This window comes from Triturus cristatus, chromosome 3_2 (assembly GCF_964204655.1).
Source record: "Triturus cristatus chromosome 3_2, aTriCri1.1, whole genome shotgun sequence".
Classification (NCBI taxonomy): domain Eukaryota; kingdom Metazoa; phylum Chordata; class Amphibia; order Caudata; family Salamandridae; genus Triturus; species Triturus cristatus.
The window spans coordinates 1,180,465,580-1,180,481,576 of record NC_140584.1 but is presented as its reverse complement, the minus strand read 5'-3'; the positions used below and the strand labels follow the sequence as shown (position 1 = coordinate 1,180,481,576).

The 15,997-nt window shown below is 53.8% G+C and overlaps 1 protein-coding gene across 7 annotated transcripts in view; it reads left to right on the top strand.

Annotated features, from left to right (window-relative positions):
• The window catches only part of NHEJ1 (non-homologous end joining factor 1), a 1,170,625-nt gene that overhangs the window by 1,077,692 nt on the left and 76,936 nt on the right, over window positions 1–15,997 (top strand). For 6 of the 7 annotated variants that reach the window (XM_085650079.1, XM_085650082.1, XM_085650081.1 and 3 more), the window contains one exon: window positions 15,193–15,735. The exons of the other annotated variant lie outside the window; for it this stretch is intronic. In XM_085650079.1, the coding sequence (XP_085506205.1) occupies window positions 15,193–15,279 (87 nt within the window). In that variant the 3' untranslated portion in view covers window positions 15,280–15,735. Of the gene's footprint in view, window positions 1–15,192; window positions 15,736–15,997 lie in introns of those variants that run through there. 7 annotated transcript variants of the gene reach the window in all.

Here is a 15,997-nt window from a genome sequence, read left to right as displayed (position 1 = left end):
GTGCTAGGATCAGACCTGGGTTGTGTCAGTGTGAACAGTGAGTTTGGATCAGACATGGGTTGTGTCCGTGTGGATAGTTTGTTGGGCTCAGACATGGGTTGTGTCGGCGTGGACAGTGTGCTGGGAACAGACAATGGGTTGTGTCGGCTTGTACAGTCTGCTGAGATCAGACATGCGTTGTCAGTGTGGACAATATGCTGGAGTCAGACATGGGTTGTGTCGACGTTTACAGTCTGTTGGGATCAGACATGGGTTATGTCGGAGTTGCCAGTGTACAGGGATCAGACATGGGTTGTGTCGGCGTGGCCAGTGTGCTGGGATCAGAGATGGGTTGTTTCGGTGTGGACAGTGTGTTTGGATCGGACCAGGGTTGTGTCGGTGTGGGCGTGGACATTGTGATGGGGACAGTGTGGTGGAATCAGACATGGGTTGTGTTGGCGTGCACAGTGTTCTGGGCTCACTCATGGGTTATGTCAGTGTGGACAATGTGCTGGGATCAAACATGGGTTGTGTCGGCGTGGACAGTGTGCTGGGATCAGACATGGGTTGTGTCAGTGTGCTGGGATCAGACATGGGTTGTGTCAGTGTGGACAGTGCGCTGGGATCAGACATGGGTTGTGTCAGTGTGGACAGTGTGCTGGAAAAGACATGGGTTGTGTCGGCGTGGCCAGTGTGCTGGGATCAGACAATGGGTTGTGCTGGTGTGGACAATATGCTGGAGTCAGACATGGGTTGTGTCGATGTGGGTAGTGTGTTGGGATCAGATATGGGTTATGTCGGCGTTGCCAGTGTAGTGGAATCAGACATGGGTTGTGTCTGCATGGACAGTGGACAGGGAAGAGGTGTTGCGCCTCGGCCAGGGCGACTGACTTTGGAATCTGGGGATCACAGTTTGATCCCCGGCTGCAGATTAGCCCAGCACCATGTGACTCTGGGCAATAGCTTGCTTAAATTTCCCGACGGCCCCCAGCGCCTCTAGACCCTTATGGGTGATTGTTCGCGCTTTACAAATGTGGACAGTGTGCTGGGATCAGACATGGGTTGTGTTAGTGTGGACAGTGTGCTGGGATCAGACATGGGTTGGGTCGGGTTGGCCAGTGTGCTGGGATCAGACATGGGTTGTGTCGGTGTGGACAGTGTGCTGGAATCAGCCAGGGGTTGTGTCCGCATGGACAATGTGCTAGGATCAGACCTGGGTTGTGTCAGTGTGAACAGTGAGTTTGGATCAGACATGGGTTGTGTCAGTGTGGATAGTTTGTTGGGCTCAGACATGGGTTGTGTCAGCGTGGACAGTGTGATGTGATCAGACATGGGTTGTGTCAGCGTGGCCAGTGTGCTGGGATCAGACCTGGGTTGTGTAGGTGTGGACAGTGAGTTTGGATCAGACCTGGGTTGTGTCAGTGTGGACATTGTGTTTGGATCAGACATGGGTTGTGTCGGTGTGGGCGTGGACATTGTGCTGGGGACAGTGTGCTGGGATCAGACATGGGTTGTGTCAGCGTGCACAGTGTGCTGGGCTCACACATGGGTTGTGTCAGTGTGGACAATGTGCTGGGATCAGATATGGGTTGTGTCGGTATGGATGGTGTGCTGAGATCAGACATGGCTTGTGTCAGTGTGGACAGTGTGCTGAGATTAGACATGGCTTGTGTGAGTATGGACAGTGCTCAGATCAGACATGGGTTGTTTCGTGTGGACTGTGTGCTGGGATCAGAAATGGGTTGTGCCAGCGTGGACAGTGTGCTGGGAACAGACAATGGGTTGTGTTGGCTTGGACAGTCTGCTGAGATCAGACATGGGTTGTGTCAGTGTGGACAATGAGTTTGGATCAGACCTGGGTTGTTTCGGTGTGGACAGTGAGTTTGGATCAGACCTGGGTTGTGTCAGTGTGGACAGTGTGTTTGGATCAGACCTGGGTTGTGTCTGTTTTGGCGTGGACATTGTGATGAGGACAGTGTGCTGGGATCAGACATGGGTTGTGTTGGCGTGCACAGTGTGCTGGGCTCACTCATGGGTTGTGTCGGCATGGACAATGTGCTGGGATCAGACATGGGTTGTGTCGGTATGGATGGTGTGCTGAGATCAGACGGGTTGTGTCGGCATGGACAGTGTACTGGGATCAGACATGGGTTGTGTCGACGTGTACAGTCTGTTGGGATCAGACATGGGTTATATCGGTGTTGCCAGTGTACTGGGATCAGACATGGGTTGTGTCGGCGTGGACAGTGTGCTGGGATCAGCCATGGGTTTTGCCCACGTGGCCAGTGTGCTGGCATCAGACCTGGGTTGTTTCGGTGTGGACAGTGAGTTTGGATCAGACCTGGGTTGTGTCAGTGTGGACAGTGTGTTTCGATCAGACCAGGGTTGTGTCGGTGTGGGCGTGGACATTGTGATGGGGACAGTGTGCTGGGATCAGACATGGGTTGTGTTGGCGTGCACAGTGTGCTGGGCTCACACATGGGTTGTGTCAGGGTGGACAATGTGCTGGGATCAAACATGGGTTGTGTCGGTGTGGACAATGTGCTGGGATCAAACATGGGTTGTGTCAGTGTGGACAATGTGCAGGGATCAGACATGGGTTGTGTCCGTATGGACGGTGTGCTGAGATAAGACATGGGTTGTGTCGGCATGGACAGTGTACTGGGATCAGACATGGGTTGTGTCAGTGTGGACAGTGTGCTGTCATCAGACATGGGTAGTGTCAGTGTGGACAGTGTGCTGGGATCAGACATTGGTTGTGAGTGTGGACAGTGTGCTGGGAACAGACATGGGTTGTGTCGGCGTGGTCAGTGTGCTGGGATCAGACAATGGGTTGTGTCGGCGTGGACAGTGTGCTGAGATCAGACATGGGTTGTGTCAGTGTGGACAATATGCTGGAGTCAGACAAGGGTTGTGTCGATGTGGGCAGTGTGTTGGGATCAGACATGGGTTATGTCGGCGTTGCCAGTGTACTGCAATCAGACATAGGTTGTGTCGGCGTGGACAGCGGACAGGGAAGAGGTGTGGCGCCGCGGCCAGGGCGACTGACTCTGGAATCTTGGGATCACGGTTCGATTCCCGGTGCCGGCGGCAGATTAGCCCAGCACCATATGACTCTGGGCAATAGCTTGCTTAATCTTCCCGACGGCCCCCAGCGCCTAGAGACCCTTATGGGTGATTGTTCGCGCTTTACAAATGTGGACATTGTGCTGGGATCAGACATGGGTTGTGTTAGCGTGGACAGTGTGCTGGGATCAGACATGGATTGTGTCGGGTTGGCCAGTGTGCTGGGATCAGACATGGGTTGTGTCGGTTTGGACAGTGAGTTTGGATTAGACCTGGGCTGTGTCAGTGGATAGTGTGTTTGGATCTGACCAGGGTAGTGTTGGGGTGGGAGTGGACATTGTGATGGGGACAGTGTGCTGGGATCAGACATGGGTTGTGTTGGCGTGCACAGTGTGCTGGACTCACTCATGGGTTGTGTCAGTGTGGACAATGTGCTGGGATCAAACATGGGTTGTGTCGGCGTGGACAATGTGCTGGGATCAGACATGGGTTGTGTCGGTATACATGGTGTGCTGAGATCAGACATGGGTTGTGTCAGCATGGACAGTGTGCTGGGATAAGACATGGGTTGTTTCGTGTGGATAGTGTGCTGGGATCAGACATGGGTTGTTTCGTGTGGATAGTGTGTTGGGATCAGACATGGGTTATGTCGGCGTTGCCAGTGTACTGGGATCAGACATGGGTTGTGTCGGCGTGGACAGTGTGCTGCGATCAGCCATGGTTTGTGCCCGCGTGGCCAGTATGCTGGGATCAGACCTGGGTTGTTTCGGTGTGGACAGTGAGTTTGGATCAGACCTGGGTTGTCAGTGTGGACAGTGTGTTTGGATCAGACCTGGGTTGTGTCGGTTTTGGCGTGGACATTGTGATGGGGACAGTGTGCTAGGATCAGACATGGGTTGTGTTGGCGTGCACAGTGTGCTGGGCTCACTCATGGGTTGTGTCGGCGTGGACAACGTGCTGGGATCAGACATGGGTTGTGTCGGTATGGATGGTGTGCTGAGATCAGACGGGTTGTGTCGGCATGGACAGTGTGCTGGGATCAGACATGGTTTGTGTCGGCGTGCACAGTGTGCTGGGCTCACACATGGGTTGAGTCAGTGTGGACAGTGTGCTGGGATCAAACATGGGTTGTTTCGTGTGGACAGTGTGCTGGGATCAGACAATGGGTTGTCTCGGCATGCACTGTCTGCTGAGATCAGACATGGGTTTTGTCAGTGTGGACAATATGCTGGAGTCAGTCATGGGTTGTGTCGACGTGGACAGTGTGTTGAGATCAGACATGGGTTATGTCAGTGTGGCCAGTGTACTGGGATCACACATGGGTTGTGTCGGCGTGGACAGTGTGTTGGGATCAGACATGGGTTGTGTCAGCGTGGACAGTGTGCTGGGATCAGACATGGGTTGTGTTGGCGTGGCCAGTGTGCTGGGATCAGACATGGGTTGTGTCCGCGTGGACAGTGTGCTGGGATCAGACCAGGGTGGTGTCGGTGTGGATAGTTTGTTGGGATCAGACATGGGTTGTGTCATCGTGGACAGTGTGCTGGGATCAGATATTGTTGTGTCGGCGTGGCCAGTGTGCTGGGATCAGACATGGGTTGTGTCCGCGTGGACAGTGTTCTAGGATCAGACCTAGGTTGTGTCGGTGTGGACAGTGAGTTTGGATCAGACATGGGTTGTGTCGGTGTGGATAGTGTGCTGGGATCAGGCATGGGTTGTTTCGGCATGGACAGTGTGCTGGGATCAGACCTGGGTTGGGTGGGCGTGGACAGTGTGCTGGGATCAGACCTGGGTTGGGTCCGCATGGACAGTGTGCTGGGATCAGACATGGATTGTGTCGGCGTGGCCAGTGTGCTGGGATCAGACATGGGTTGTGTCGGCTTGGACAGTGTGCTGGGATCAGCCATGGGTTGTGTCTGTGTGGGTAGTGTGCTGGGATCTGACAGGAATTGTTTCAGTTTAGACAGTGTGCTGGGATCAGACATGGGTTGTGTCAGTGTGGGCAATATGCTGGAGTCAGACATGGGTTGTGTCGACGGTGACAGTGTGCTGGGATCAGACATGGGTTGTGCTGGCGTGGACAGTTTGCTGGGATCAGCAATGGGTTGTGCCCGCGTGGCAGTGTGCTGGGATCAGACCTGGGTTGTGTCAGCGTGGACAGTGTGCTGGAATCAGACATGGGTTGTGTCAGTGTGAACAGTGTGCTGGGATCAGACATGGATTGTGTCAGTGTGGACAGTGTGCTGAGATCAGACATGGGTTGTGTTGTGTGGACAGTGTGCTGGGATCAGACAATGGGTTGTGTCGGCATGGCCAGTGTGCTGGGATCAGACAATGGGTTGTGTCGGCGTGGACAGTGTGATGGGATCAGACATGGGTTATGTTGACGTGGCCAGTGTGCTGGGATCAGACATGGTTTTTGTCGGCGTGGACAGTGTGCTGGGATCAGACATGGGTTGTCAGCGTGGACAGTGTGCTGGGATCAGACATGGGTTGTGTCGGCGTTGCCAGTGTGCTGGGATCAGACATGGGTTGTCGGTGTGGACAGTGTGCTGGGATCAGACCTGGGTTGTGTCGGTGTGCACAGTAAGTTTGGATCTGACATGGGTTGTGTCGGTGTGGATAGTTTGTTTGGATCAGACCTGGGTTGGGTCCGCGTGGACAGTGTGCTGGGATCAGACATGGATTGTGTCGGCATGGCCAGTGTGCTGGGATCAGACATGGGTTGTGTCAGTGTGGAGAGTGTGCTGTGATCAGCCATGGCTTGTGTCGGTGTGGGTAGTGTGCTGGGATCTGGCAGGAGTTGTTTCAGTTTGGACAGTGTGCTGAGATCAGACATGGGTTGTGTCGGCGTGGACAGTGAGTTTGGATCAGACATGGGTTGTGTTGGCGTGAACAGTGTGCTGGGATCAGACCTGGGTTGTGTCGGTGTGGATAGTGTGCTGGGATCAACCAGGAGCTGTTTCAGTTTGGTCAGTGTGCTGGGATCAGACATGGGTTGTGTCAACGTGGACAGTTTGCTGGGATCAGTCATGGGTTGTGTTGGCGTGGATAGTGTGCTGGTATCAGCCAGGGGTTGTGCCCGCATGGCCAGTGTGCTGGGATCAGACCTGGATTGTGTCGGCGTGGACAGTGTGCTGGGATCAGACCTGGGTTGTGTCGGTGTGCACAGTGAGTTTGGATCTGACATGGGTTGTGTCGGTGTGGATAGTTTGTTTGGATCAGACATGGGTTGTGTCCGCATGGATATTGTGCTGGGATCAGACCTGGGTTGGGTCCGCGTGGACAGTGTGCTGGGATCAGACATGGATTGTGTCGGCGTGGCCAGTGTGCTGGGATCAAACATGGGTTGTGTCAGTGTGGAGAGTGTGCTGGGATCAGCCATGGCTTGTGTCAGTGTGGGTAGTGTGCTGGGATCTGGCAGGAGTTGTTTCAGTTTAGACAGTGTGCTGAGATCAGACATGGGTTGTGTCGGCGTGGACAGTGAGTTTGGATCAGACATGGGTTTTGTTGGCGTGGACAGTGTGCTGGGATCAGACCTGGGTTGTGTCGTTGTGGATAGTGTGCTGGGATCTGCCAGGAGCTGTTTCAGTTTGGACAGTGTGTTTGGATCAGACATGGTTTGTGTCTGTGTGGGCGTGGACATTGTGCTGGGGACTGTGTGCTGGGATCAGACATGGGTTGTGTCGGCGTGCACAGTGTGCTGGGCTCACATATGGGTTGTGTCAGTGTGGACAATGCACTAGGATCAGACATGGGTTGGGTCAGTGTGGACAGTATGCTGAGATCAGAGATCGATCGTGTCGGTATGGATGGTGTGCTGAGATCAGACATGGGTTGTGTCGGCGTGGACAGTGTGCTGGGACCAGCCATGGGTTGTGGACAGTGTGCTGGTATCAGACCTGGGTTGTGTCGGTGTGCACAGTGAGTATGGATCTGACATGGGTTGTGTTGGTGTGGATAGTTTGTTTGAATCAGACATGGGTTGTGTCCGCATGGACATTGTGCTGGGATCAGACCTGGGTTGGGTCCGCGTGGACAGTGTGCTGGGATCAGACATGGATTGTGTCGGCGTGGCCAGTGTGCTGGGATCAGACATGGGTTGTGTCAGTGTGGAGAGTTTGCTGGGATCAGCCATGGCTTGTGTAGGTGTGGGAAGTGTGCTGGGATCTGGCAGGAGTTGTTTCAGTTTAGACAGTGTGCTGAGATCAGACATGGGTTGTCGGCGTGGACAGTGAGTTTGGATCAGACATAGGTTGTGTTGGCGTGGACAGTGTGCTGGGATCAGACCTGGGTTGTGTCGGTGTGGATAGTGTGCTGGGATCTGCCAGGAGCTGTTTCAGTTTGGACAGTGTGCTGGAATCAGACATGGGTTGTGTCAACGTGGACAGTGTGCTGGGATCAGACATGGGTTGTGTTGGCGTGGATAGTGTGCTGGTATCAGCCAGGGGTTGTGCCCGCATGGCCAGTGTGCTGGGATCAGACCTGGGTTGTGTCAGTGTGGACAGTGTGTTTGGATCAGACATGGGTTGTGTCTGTGTGGGGGTTGACATTGTGCTGGGGACTGTGTGCTGGGATCAGACATGGGTTGTGTCAGTGTGGACAATGTACTAGGATCAGACATGGGTTGTGTCAGTGTGGACAGTAAGCTGAGATCAGACATGGGTTGTGGCGGTATGGATGGTGTGCTGAGATCAGACATGGGTTGTGTCGGCGTGGACAGTGATCTGGGATCAGACATGGGTTGTGTCGGCGTGGCCAGTGTGCTGGGATCAGACCTGGGTTGTGTCTGCGTGGACAGTGAGTTTGGATCAGACCTGGGTTGTGTCAGTGTGGACAGTCTGTTTGGATCAGACCTGGGTTGTGTCGGTGTGGACAGTGTCATTGTGGACAGTGTGTTTGGATCAGACCTGGGTTGTGTCAGTGTGGACAGTGTGTTTGGATCAGACCTGGGTTGTGTCGGCGTGGACGGTGTGCTGGGATCAGACACGGGCTGTGTCGGCGTAGACAGTGTGCTGGGATCAGACCTGGGTTGTGTTGGTGTGGACAGTGTGCTGGGATCAGACACGGGCTGTATCGGTTTGGACAGTGTGCTGAGCTCAGACATAGGTTGTGTCGGTGTGGACAGTGTGCTGGGATCTCACATGGTTTGTGTGGGCGTGGCCAGTGTGCTAGGGGCAGACATGGGTTGTGTCTGCGTGGACACTGTGCTGGGATCAGCCATGGGTTTTCTCCGCGTGGACAGTGTGCTGGGATGTGACATGGGTTGTGTCGGTGTGGATAGTGTGCTGGGATCTGGCAGGAGTTGTTTCAGTTTAGACAGTGTGCTAGGATCAGGCATGGGTTTTGTCGGTGTGGACAGTGTGCTGGGATCAGACAGGGGTTGTGTCGGTGTGGACAGTGTGCTGGGATCTGGCAGGAGTTGTTTCAGTTTAGACAGTGTACTGGGATCAGACCTGGGTTGTGTCGGTGTGGACAGTGAGTTTGGATCCGACATGGGTTGTGTCGGTGTGGCTAGTTTGTTGGGACCAGACATGGGTTGTGTCGGCGTGGCCAGTGTGCTGTGATCAGACCTGGGTTGTGTCAGTGTGGACAGTGTGTTTGGATCAGACCTGGGTTGTGTCGGCGTGGACGGTGTGCTGGGATCCGACACGGGCTGTGTCGGCGTGGACAGTGTGCTGGGATCAGACCTGGGTTGTGTCGGTGTGGACAGTGAGCTGGGCTCAGGGATGGGTTGTGGCAGTGTGGACAGTGTGCTGAGCTCAGACCTGGGTTGTGTCGGTTTGGACAGTGTGCTGAGCTCAGACATAGGTTGTGTCGGTGTGGACAGTGTGCTGGGATCTCACATGGTTTGTGTGGGCGTGACCAGTGTGCTAGGGGCAGACATGGGTTGTGTCTGCGTGGACACTGTGCTGGGATCAGCCATGGGTTTTGTCCGCGTGGACAGTGTGCTGGGATGTGACATGGGTTGTGTCGGTGTGGATAGTGTGCTGGGATCTGGCAGGAGTTGTTTCAGTTTAGACAGTGTGCTAGGATCAGGCATGGGTTTTGTCGGTGTGGACAGTGTGCTGGGATCTGGCAGGAGTTGTTTCAGTTTAGACAGTGTGCTAGGATCAGGCATGGGTTTTGTCGGTGTGGACAGTGTGCTGGGATCAGACAGGGGTTGTGTCGGTGTGGAGAGTGTGCTGGGATCTGGCAGGAGTTGTTTCAGTTTAGACAGTGTACTGGGATCAGACCTGGGTTGTGTCGGTGTGGACAGTGAGTTTGGATCCGACATGGGTTGTGTCGGTGTGGCTAGTTTGTTGGGACCAGACGTGGGTTGTGTCGGCGTGGCCAGTGTGCTGGGATCAGACCTGGGTTGTGTCGGTGTGGACAGTGAGTTTGGATGAGACAATGGGTTGTGTCGGTGTGGCTAGTTTGTTGGGACCAGACGTGGGTTGTGTCGGCGTGGCCAGTGTGCTAGGATCAGGCATGGGTTTTGTCGGTGTGGACAGTGTGCTGGGATCAGGCATGGGTTGTTTCGGCATGGACAGTGTGCTGGAATCAGCCATGGGTTGTATCCGTGTGGACAGTGTGCTGGGATCAGACATTGGTTATGTCGGTGTGGACAGTGTGCTAGGATCAGGCATGGGTTGTGTCGGTGTGGGTAGTGTGCTGGGATCAGACATGGGTTGTGTCAGCGTGGACAGTGAGTTTGGATCAGACATGAGTTGTTTTGGTGTGGACAGTGTGCTGGGATCAGACCTGGTTTGTGTCGGTGTGGACAGTGAGTTTGGATCAGACCTGGGTTGTGTCAGTGTGGACAGGGTGTTTGGATCAGACCTGGGTTGTGTCGGTGTGGACAGTGTCTGTGTGGAGAGTGTGTTTTGATCAGACCTGGGTTGAGTCGGTGTGGACAGTGTGTTTGGATCAGACATGCGTTGTGTCGCTGTGGACAGTGTGATTGGATCAGACCTAGGTTGTGTCGATGTGGACAGTGTGCTGGGATCAGACATGGGTTGTGTCGGTGTTGCCAGTGTGCTGGGATCAGACATGGGTTGTCGGCGTGGACAGTGTGCTGGGATCAGACCTGGGTTGTGTCGGTGTGCACAGTGAGTTTGGATCTGACATGGGTTGTGTCGGTGTCGATAGTTTGTTTGGATCAGACATGGGTTGTGTTCGCATGGACATTGTGCTGGGATCAGACCTGGGTTGGGTCCGCGTGGACAGTGTGCTGGGATCAGACATGGATTGTGTCGGCGTGACCAGTGTGCTGGGATCTGGCAGGAGTTGTTTCAGTTTAGACAGTGTGCTGAGATCAGACATGGGTTGTGTCGGCGTGGACAGTGAGTTTGGATCAGACATGGGTTGTGTCGGCGTGGACAGTGTGCTGGGATCAGACCTGGGTTGTGTCGGTGTGGATAGTGTGCTGGGATCTGCCAGGAGCTGTTTCAGTTTGGACAGTGTACTGGGATCAGACATGGGTTGTGTCAACGTGGACGGTGTGCTGGGATCAGTCATGGGTTGTGTTGGTGTGGATAGGGTGCTGGTATCAGCAAGGGTTTGTGCCCGCATGGCCAGTGTGCTGGGATCAGACCTGGGTTGTGTCGGTGTGGACAGTGAGTTTGGATCAGACCTGGGTTGTGTCAGTGTGGACAGTGTGTTTGGATCAGACATGGGTTGTGTCTGTGTGGGCGTGGACATTGTGCTGGGATCAGACATGGGGTGTGTCGGCGTGCACAGTGTGCTGGGCTCACATATGGGTTGTCAGTGTGGACAATGTACTAGGATCAGACATGGGTTGTGTCAGTGTGGACAGTATGCTGAGATCAGACATGGGTTGTGTCGGTATGGATGGTGTGCTGAGATCAGACATGGGTTGTGTCGGCGTGGACAGTGTGCTGGGACCAGCCATGGGTTGTGGACAGTGTGCTGGGATCAGACATGGGTTGTGTCGGTGTGCACAGTGAGTTTGGATCTGATATGGGTTGTGTCGGTGTGGATAGTTTGTTTGGATCAGACATGGGTTGTGTCCGCATGGACATTGTGCTGGGATCAGACCTGGGTTGGGTCCGCGTGGACAGTGTGCTGAGATCAGACATGGATTGTGTCGGTGTGGCCAGAGTGCTGGGATCAGACATGGGTTGTGTCAGTGTGGATAGTGTGCTGGGATCTGGCAGGAGTTGTTTCAGTTTAGACAGTGTGCTAGGATCAGGCATGGGTTTTGTCGGTGTGGACAGTGTGCTGGGATCAGACAGGGGTTGTGTCGGTGTGGACAGTGTGCTGGGATCTGGCAGGAGTTGTTTCAGTTTAGACAGTGTACTGGGATCAGACCTGGGTTGTGTCGGTGTGGACAGTGAGTTTATATCAGACCTGGGTTGTGTCAGTGTGGACAGGGTGTTTGGATCAGACCTGGGTTGTGTCGGTGTGGACAGTGTATGTGTGGAGAGTGTGTTTGGATCAGACCTGAGTTGAGTCGGTGTGGACAGTGTGTTTGGATCAGACATGCGTTGTCGCTGTGGATAGTGTGATTGGATCAGACCTAGTTTGTGTCGATGTGGACAGTGTGCTGGGATCAGACATGGGTTGTGTCAGCGTGGACAGTGTGCTGGGATCAGACACGGGCTGTGTCGGCGTGGACAGTGTGCTGGGATCAGACCTGGGTTGTGTCGGTATGGACAGTGTGCTGGGATCAGGGATGGGTTGTGGCAGTGTGGACAGTGTGCTGAGCTCAGACCTGGGCTTTGTCGGTTTGGACAGTGTGCTGAGCTCAGACATAGGTTGTGTCGGTGTGGACAGTGTGCTGGGATCTCACATGGTTTGTGTGGGCGTGGCCAGTGTGCTAGGGGCAGACATGGGTTGTGTCTGCGTGGACACTGTGCTGGGATCAGCCATGGGTTTTGTCCGCGTGGACAGTGTGCTGGGATGTGACATGGGTTGTGTCGGTGTGGACAGTGAGTTTGGATTCGACATGGGTTGTGTCGGTGTGGCTAGTTTGTTGGGACCAGACATGGGTTGTGTCGGCCTGGCCAGTGTGCTGGGATCAGACCTGGGTTGTGTCGGTGTGGACAGTGAGTTTGGATGAGACATGGGTTGTCGGTGTGGATAGTGTGCTGGGATCAGGCATGGGTTGTTTCGGCATGGACAGTGTGCTGGGATCAGCCATGGGTTGTGTCCGTGTGGACAGTGTGCTGGGATCAGACATGGATTGTGTCGGCGTGGCCAGTGTGCTGGGATCAGAGATGGGTTGTGTCAGTGTGGACAGTGGGCTAGGATCAGCCATGGGTTGTGTCGGTGTGGGAAGTGTGCTGGGATCTGGCGGGAGTTGTTTGTTTAGACAGTTTGCTTTGATCAGACATGGGTTGTGTCAGCGTGGACAGTGAGTTTGGATCAGACATGGGTTGTTTTGGTGTGGACAGTGTGCTGGGATCAGACCTGGGTTGTGTCGGTGTGCATAGTGTGCTGGGATCTGGCAGGAGCGGTTTCAGTTTGGACAGTGTGCTGGGAGCAGACATGGGTTGTGTCGACGTGGACTGTGTGCTGGGATCAGACCTGGTTTGTGTCGGTGTGGACAGTGAGTTTGGAACAGACCTGGGTTGTGTCAGTGTGGACAGGGTGTTTGGATCAGACCTGGGTTGAGTCGGTGTGGACAGTGTGTTTGGATCAGACATGCGTTGTGTCGCTGTGGACAGTGTGATTGGATCAGACCTAGGATGTGTCGATGTGGACAGTGTGCTGGGATCAGACATGGGTTTTTTCGGTGTGGACAGTGTGCTGGGATCAGACATAGGTTTTGTCGGCGTGGACAGTGTGCTGGGATCTCACATGGTTTGTGTCAGCATGGTCAGTGTGCTAGGGTCAGACATGGGTTGTGTCGACGTGGACAGTGTGCTGGGATCAGACATGGGTTGTGTCGGTGTGGATAGTGTGCTGGGACCAGACATGGGTTGTGTCGGTGTGGACAGTGTGCTGGGACCAGACATGGGTTGTGTCGGTGTGGACAGTGTGCTGGGATCAGACATGGGTTGTGTCGGTGTGGACAGTGTGCTGGGATCAGACTTGGGTTGTGTCGGTGTGGACAGTGTCTGTGTGGAGAGTGTGTTTGGATCAGACCTGGGTTGAGTCGGTGTGGACAGTGTGATTGGATCAGACCTGGGTTGTCGGTGTGGACAGTGTGCTGGGACCCGACATGGGTTGTGTCAGCGTGGACAGTGTGCTGGGATCAGACGTGGGTTGTGTCGGTGTGGACAGTGTGCTGGGATCAGACATGGGTTTTTTCGGTGTGGGCAGTTTGCTGGGATCAGACATGGGTTTTGTCGGCGTGGACAGTGTTCTGGGATCTCACATGGTTTGTGTCGGCGTGGCCAGTGTGCTAGGGTCAGACATGGGTTGTGTCGGCATGGACAGTGTGCTGGGATCAGACATAGGTTGTCGGTGTGGATAGTGTGCTGGGACCTGGCAGGAGTTGTTTCAGTTTAGACAGTATGCTGGGATCAGACATGGGTTGTGTCGGTGTGGACAGTGTGCTGGGATCAGACATGGGTTGTGTCGATGTGGACAGTGTGCTGGGATCAGACATGGGTTGTGTCGATGTGGACAGTGTGCTGGGATCAGACATGGGTTGTGTCGGTGTGGACAGTGTGCTGAGATCTCACATGGTTTGTGTCGGCGTGGCCAGTGTGCTAGGGTCAGACATGGGTTCTGTCGGCGTGGACACTGTGCTGGGATCAGACATGGGTTGTGTCGGTGTGGACAGTGTGTTTGGATCAGACATGGGTTGTGTCGGTGTGGACAGTGTGTTTATATCAGTCATGGGTTGTGTCGGTGTGGATGGTGTGCAGGGATCTGGCAGGAGGTATTTCAGTTTAGACAGTGTGCTGGGATCAGACATGGGTTGTGTCTGTGTGGACAGTGTGCTGGGATCTCACATGGGTTGTGTCGGCGTGGCCAGTGGGCTTGGGTCAGACATGGGTTGTGTCGGTGTGGACAGTGTATTTGGGTCAGACATGAGTTGTGTTGGCGTGGACACTGTGCTGGGATCAGACATGGGTTGTGTCGGTGTGGACAGTGTATTTGGATGAGACATGGGTTGTGCCAGTGTGGACAGTGTGCTGGGATCAGGCAGGGGTTGTGTCGGTAAGGACAGTATGCTGGGATCAGGCTGGGGTTGTGTCGGTATGGACAGTATGCTGGGATCTCACATGGGTTGTGTCGACATGGCCAGTGTGCTAGGGTCACACATGGGTTGTGTCATCTTGGACACTGGGCTGGGATCAGAGATGGGTTGTGTCGGTGTGGACAGTGTGTTTGGATCAGACATGGGTTGTGTTGGTGTAGATAGTGTGCTGGGATCTGGCAGTAGTTGTTTCAGTTTAGACAGTGTGCTGGGATCTCACATGGGTTGTTTCGGCGTGGCCAGTGTGCTGGGATCTCACATGGGTTGTGTCGGCGTGGCCAGTGTGCTAGGGTCAGACATGGGTTGTGTCGGCGTGGACACTGTGCTGGGATCAGACATGGGTTGTGTTGGTGTGGACAGTGTGTTTGGATCAGTCATGGGTTGTGTCGGTGTGGATAGTGTGCTGGTATCTGGCAGGGCTGTACCACTGTGGACGTTGTGCTAGGATCACACCTCGGTTGTGCCAGTGTGGACAGTATGCTGGGATCAGGCAGGGGTTGTGCAAATGTGGACACTGCTGAGATCAGGCAGGGGTTGTGTCGATATGGACAGTATGCTGGGATCAGACATGGGTTGTGTCGTTGTGGCCAGTGTGTTTGGATCGGTGTGGATAGTGTGCTGGCATCTGGCAGGGCTGTGCCACTGTGGACGTTGAGCTAGGATCACACCTCGGTTGTGCCAGTGTGGACAGTATGCTGGGATCAGGCAGGGGTTGTGCCAGTGTGGACAGTGTGCTGGGATCAGGCAGGGGTTGTGCTGGTATGGACAGTATGCTGGGACCATCCAGGTGTCTACACTGCTTTGGGATGGGGCAGGAGCTCTGCCTGTGTGGACAGTGTGCTGGGAGCAGGCCTGGGTTGCAGTGTTGGCAGGACGATATGAATATGGGGGAGGGGGTTCCTCCATTGCTGCCAGTATGTTTGTGTGCTTTGCGTGACCAGGGTTTGCAGACCTGTGCACTTGTCCATGTGATTCATGTATTCTTTCTCTTTCAGGTTCCTCCTACTCCTGCGGCTGCGCAGACCCAGAGCTCACCCGTCTCAAAACCTAAACGGAAGAAGGCCAGGGGGCTCTTTTCCTGACCAGCCCTGTGGGTCCCGCTGAGGCCTGTGCCTCGCCAGGCCTGGTGCATCCAGTGTGCCGATGCCCTGTACTGGCCAGGGCCTGTGTAGTGCAGACATTACATCACTGCTTACACTCGCGCAAGGGATCGCTTCCTGGTCCTTGGAGTGTTCTCTTTGAACCCCTGAGATACATTTTAAGAAATACAGATATTTTAATGCCACATTTTACTAATGTCAAGGGGGAATATAGTTCCCTGTGTGATCATTTGAGATTGCTCTTCTGTTTTAATTGTCCTTTTATCCTTTGTATTTCTTCTTTGTCTCTATTATCGTTTTTATTTAGTAAAATTAAACAATGTGTATTTTAAACCTGCATTGATTCATCGAATATTGGAAAGCAATCAGTGTTCACTATGGGACACATCTTTTACTCTTTTGTATTGTTCTCCTAATAAAGTTAATTTTCCTGATTTATTTTCATTTGCTTTATTGGCACCTTTTTGAAAATTTACAGTTTAGCTCCAGGTAGAACAAGCATTGGCATAGCCAATAGGTCTCGCCTTTGGGACATTATAAGTGTTTAGCCATGCAACAGTTGATGTTGCACCAAGGATATTGTGCTGCATAATTAAATACTTATAAGGTCCCAAAGGCGAGACCTATTGGCTATGCCAATGCTTGTTTTTTAATGTCTTTCCATGACTGTGTGATCCCTCTGAGCACTCATGTTTGCAGT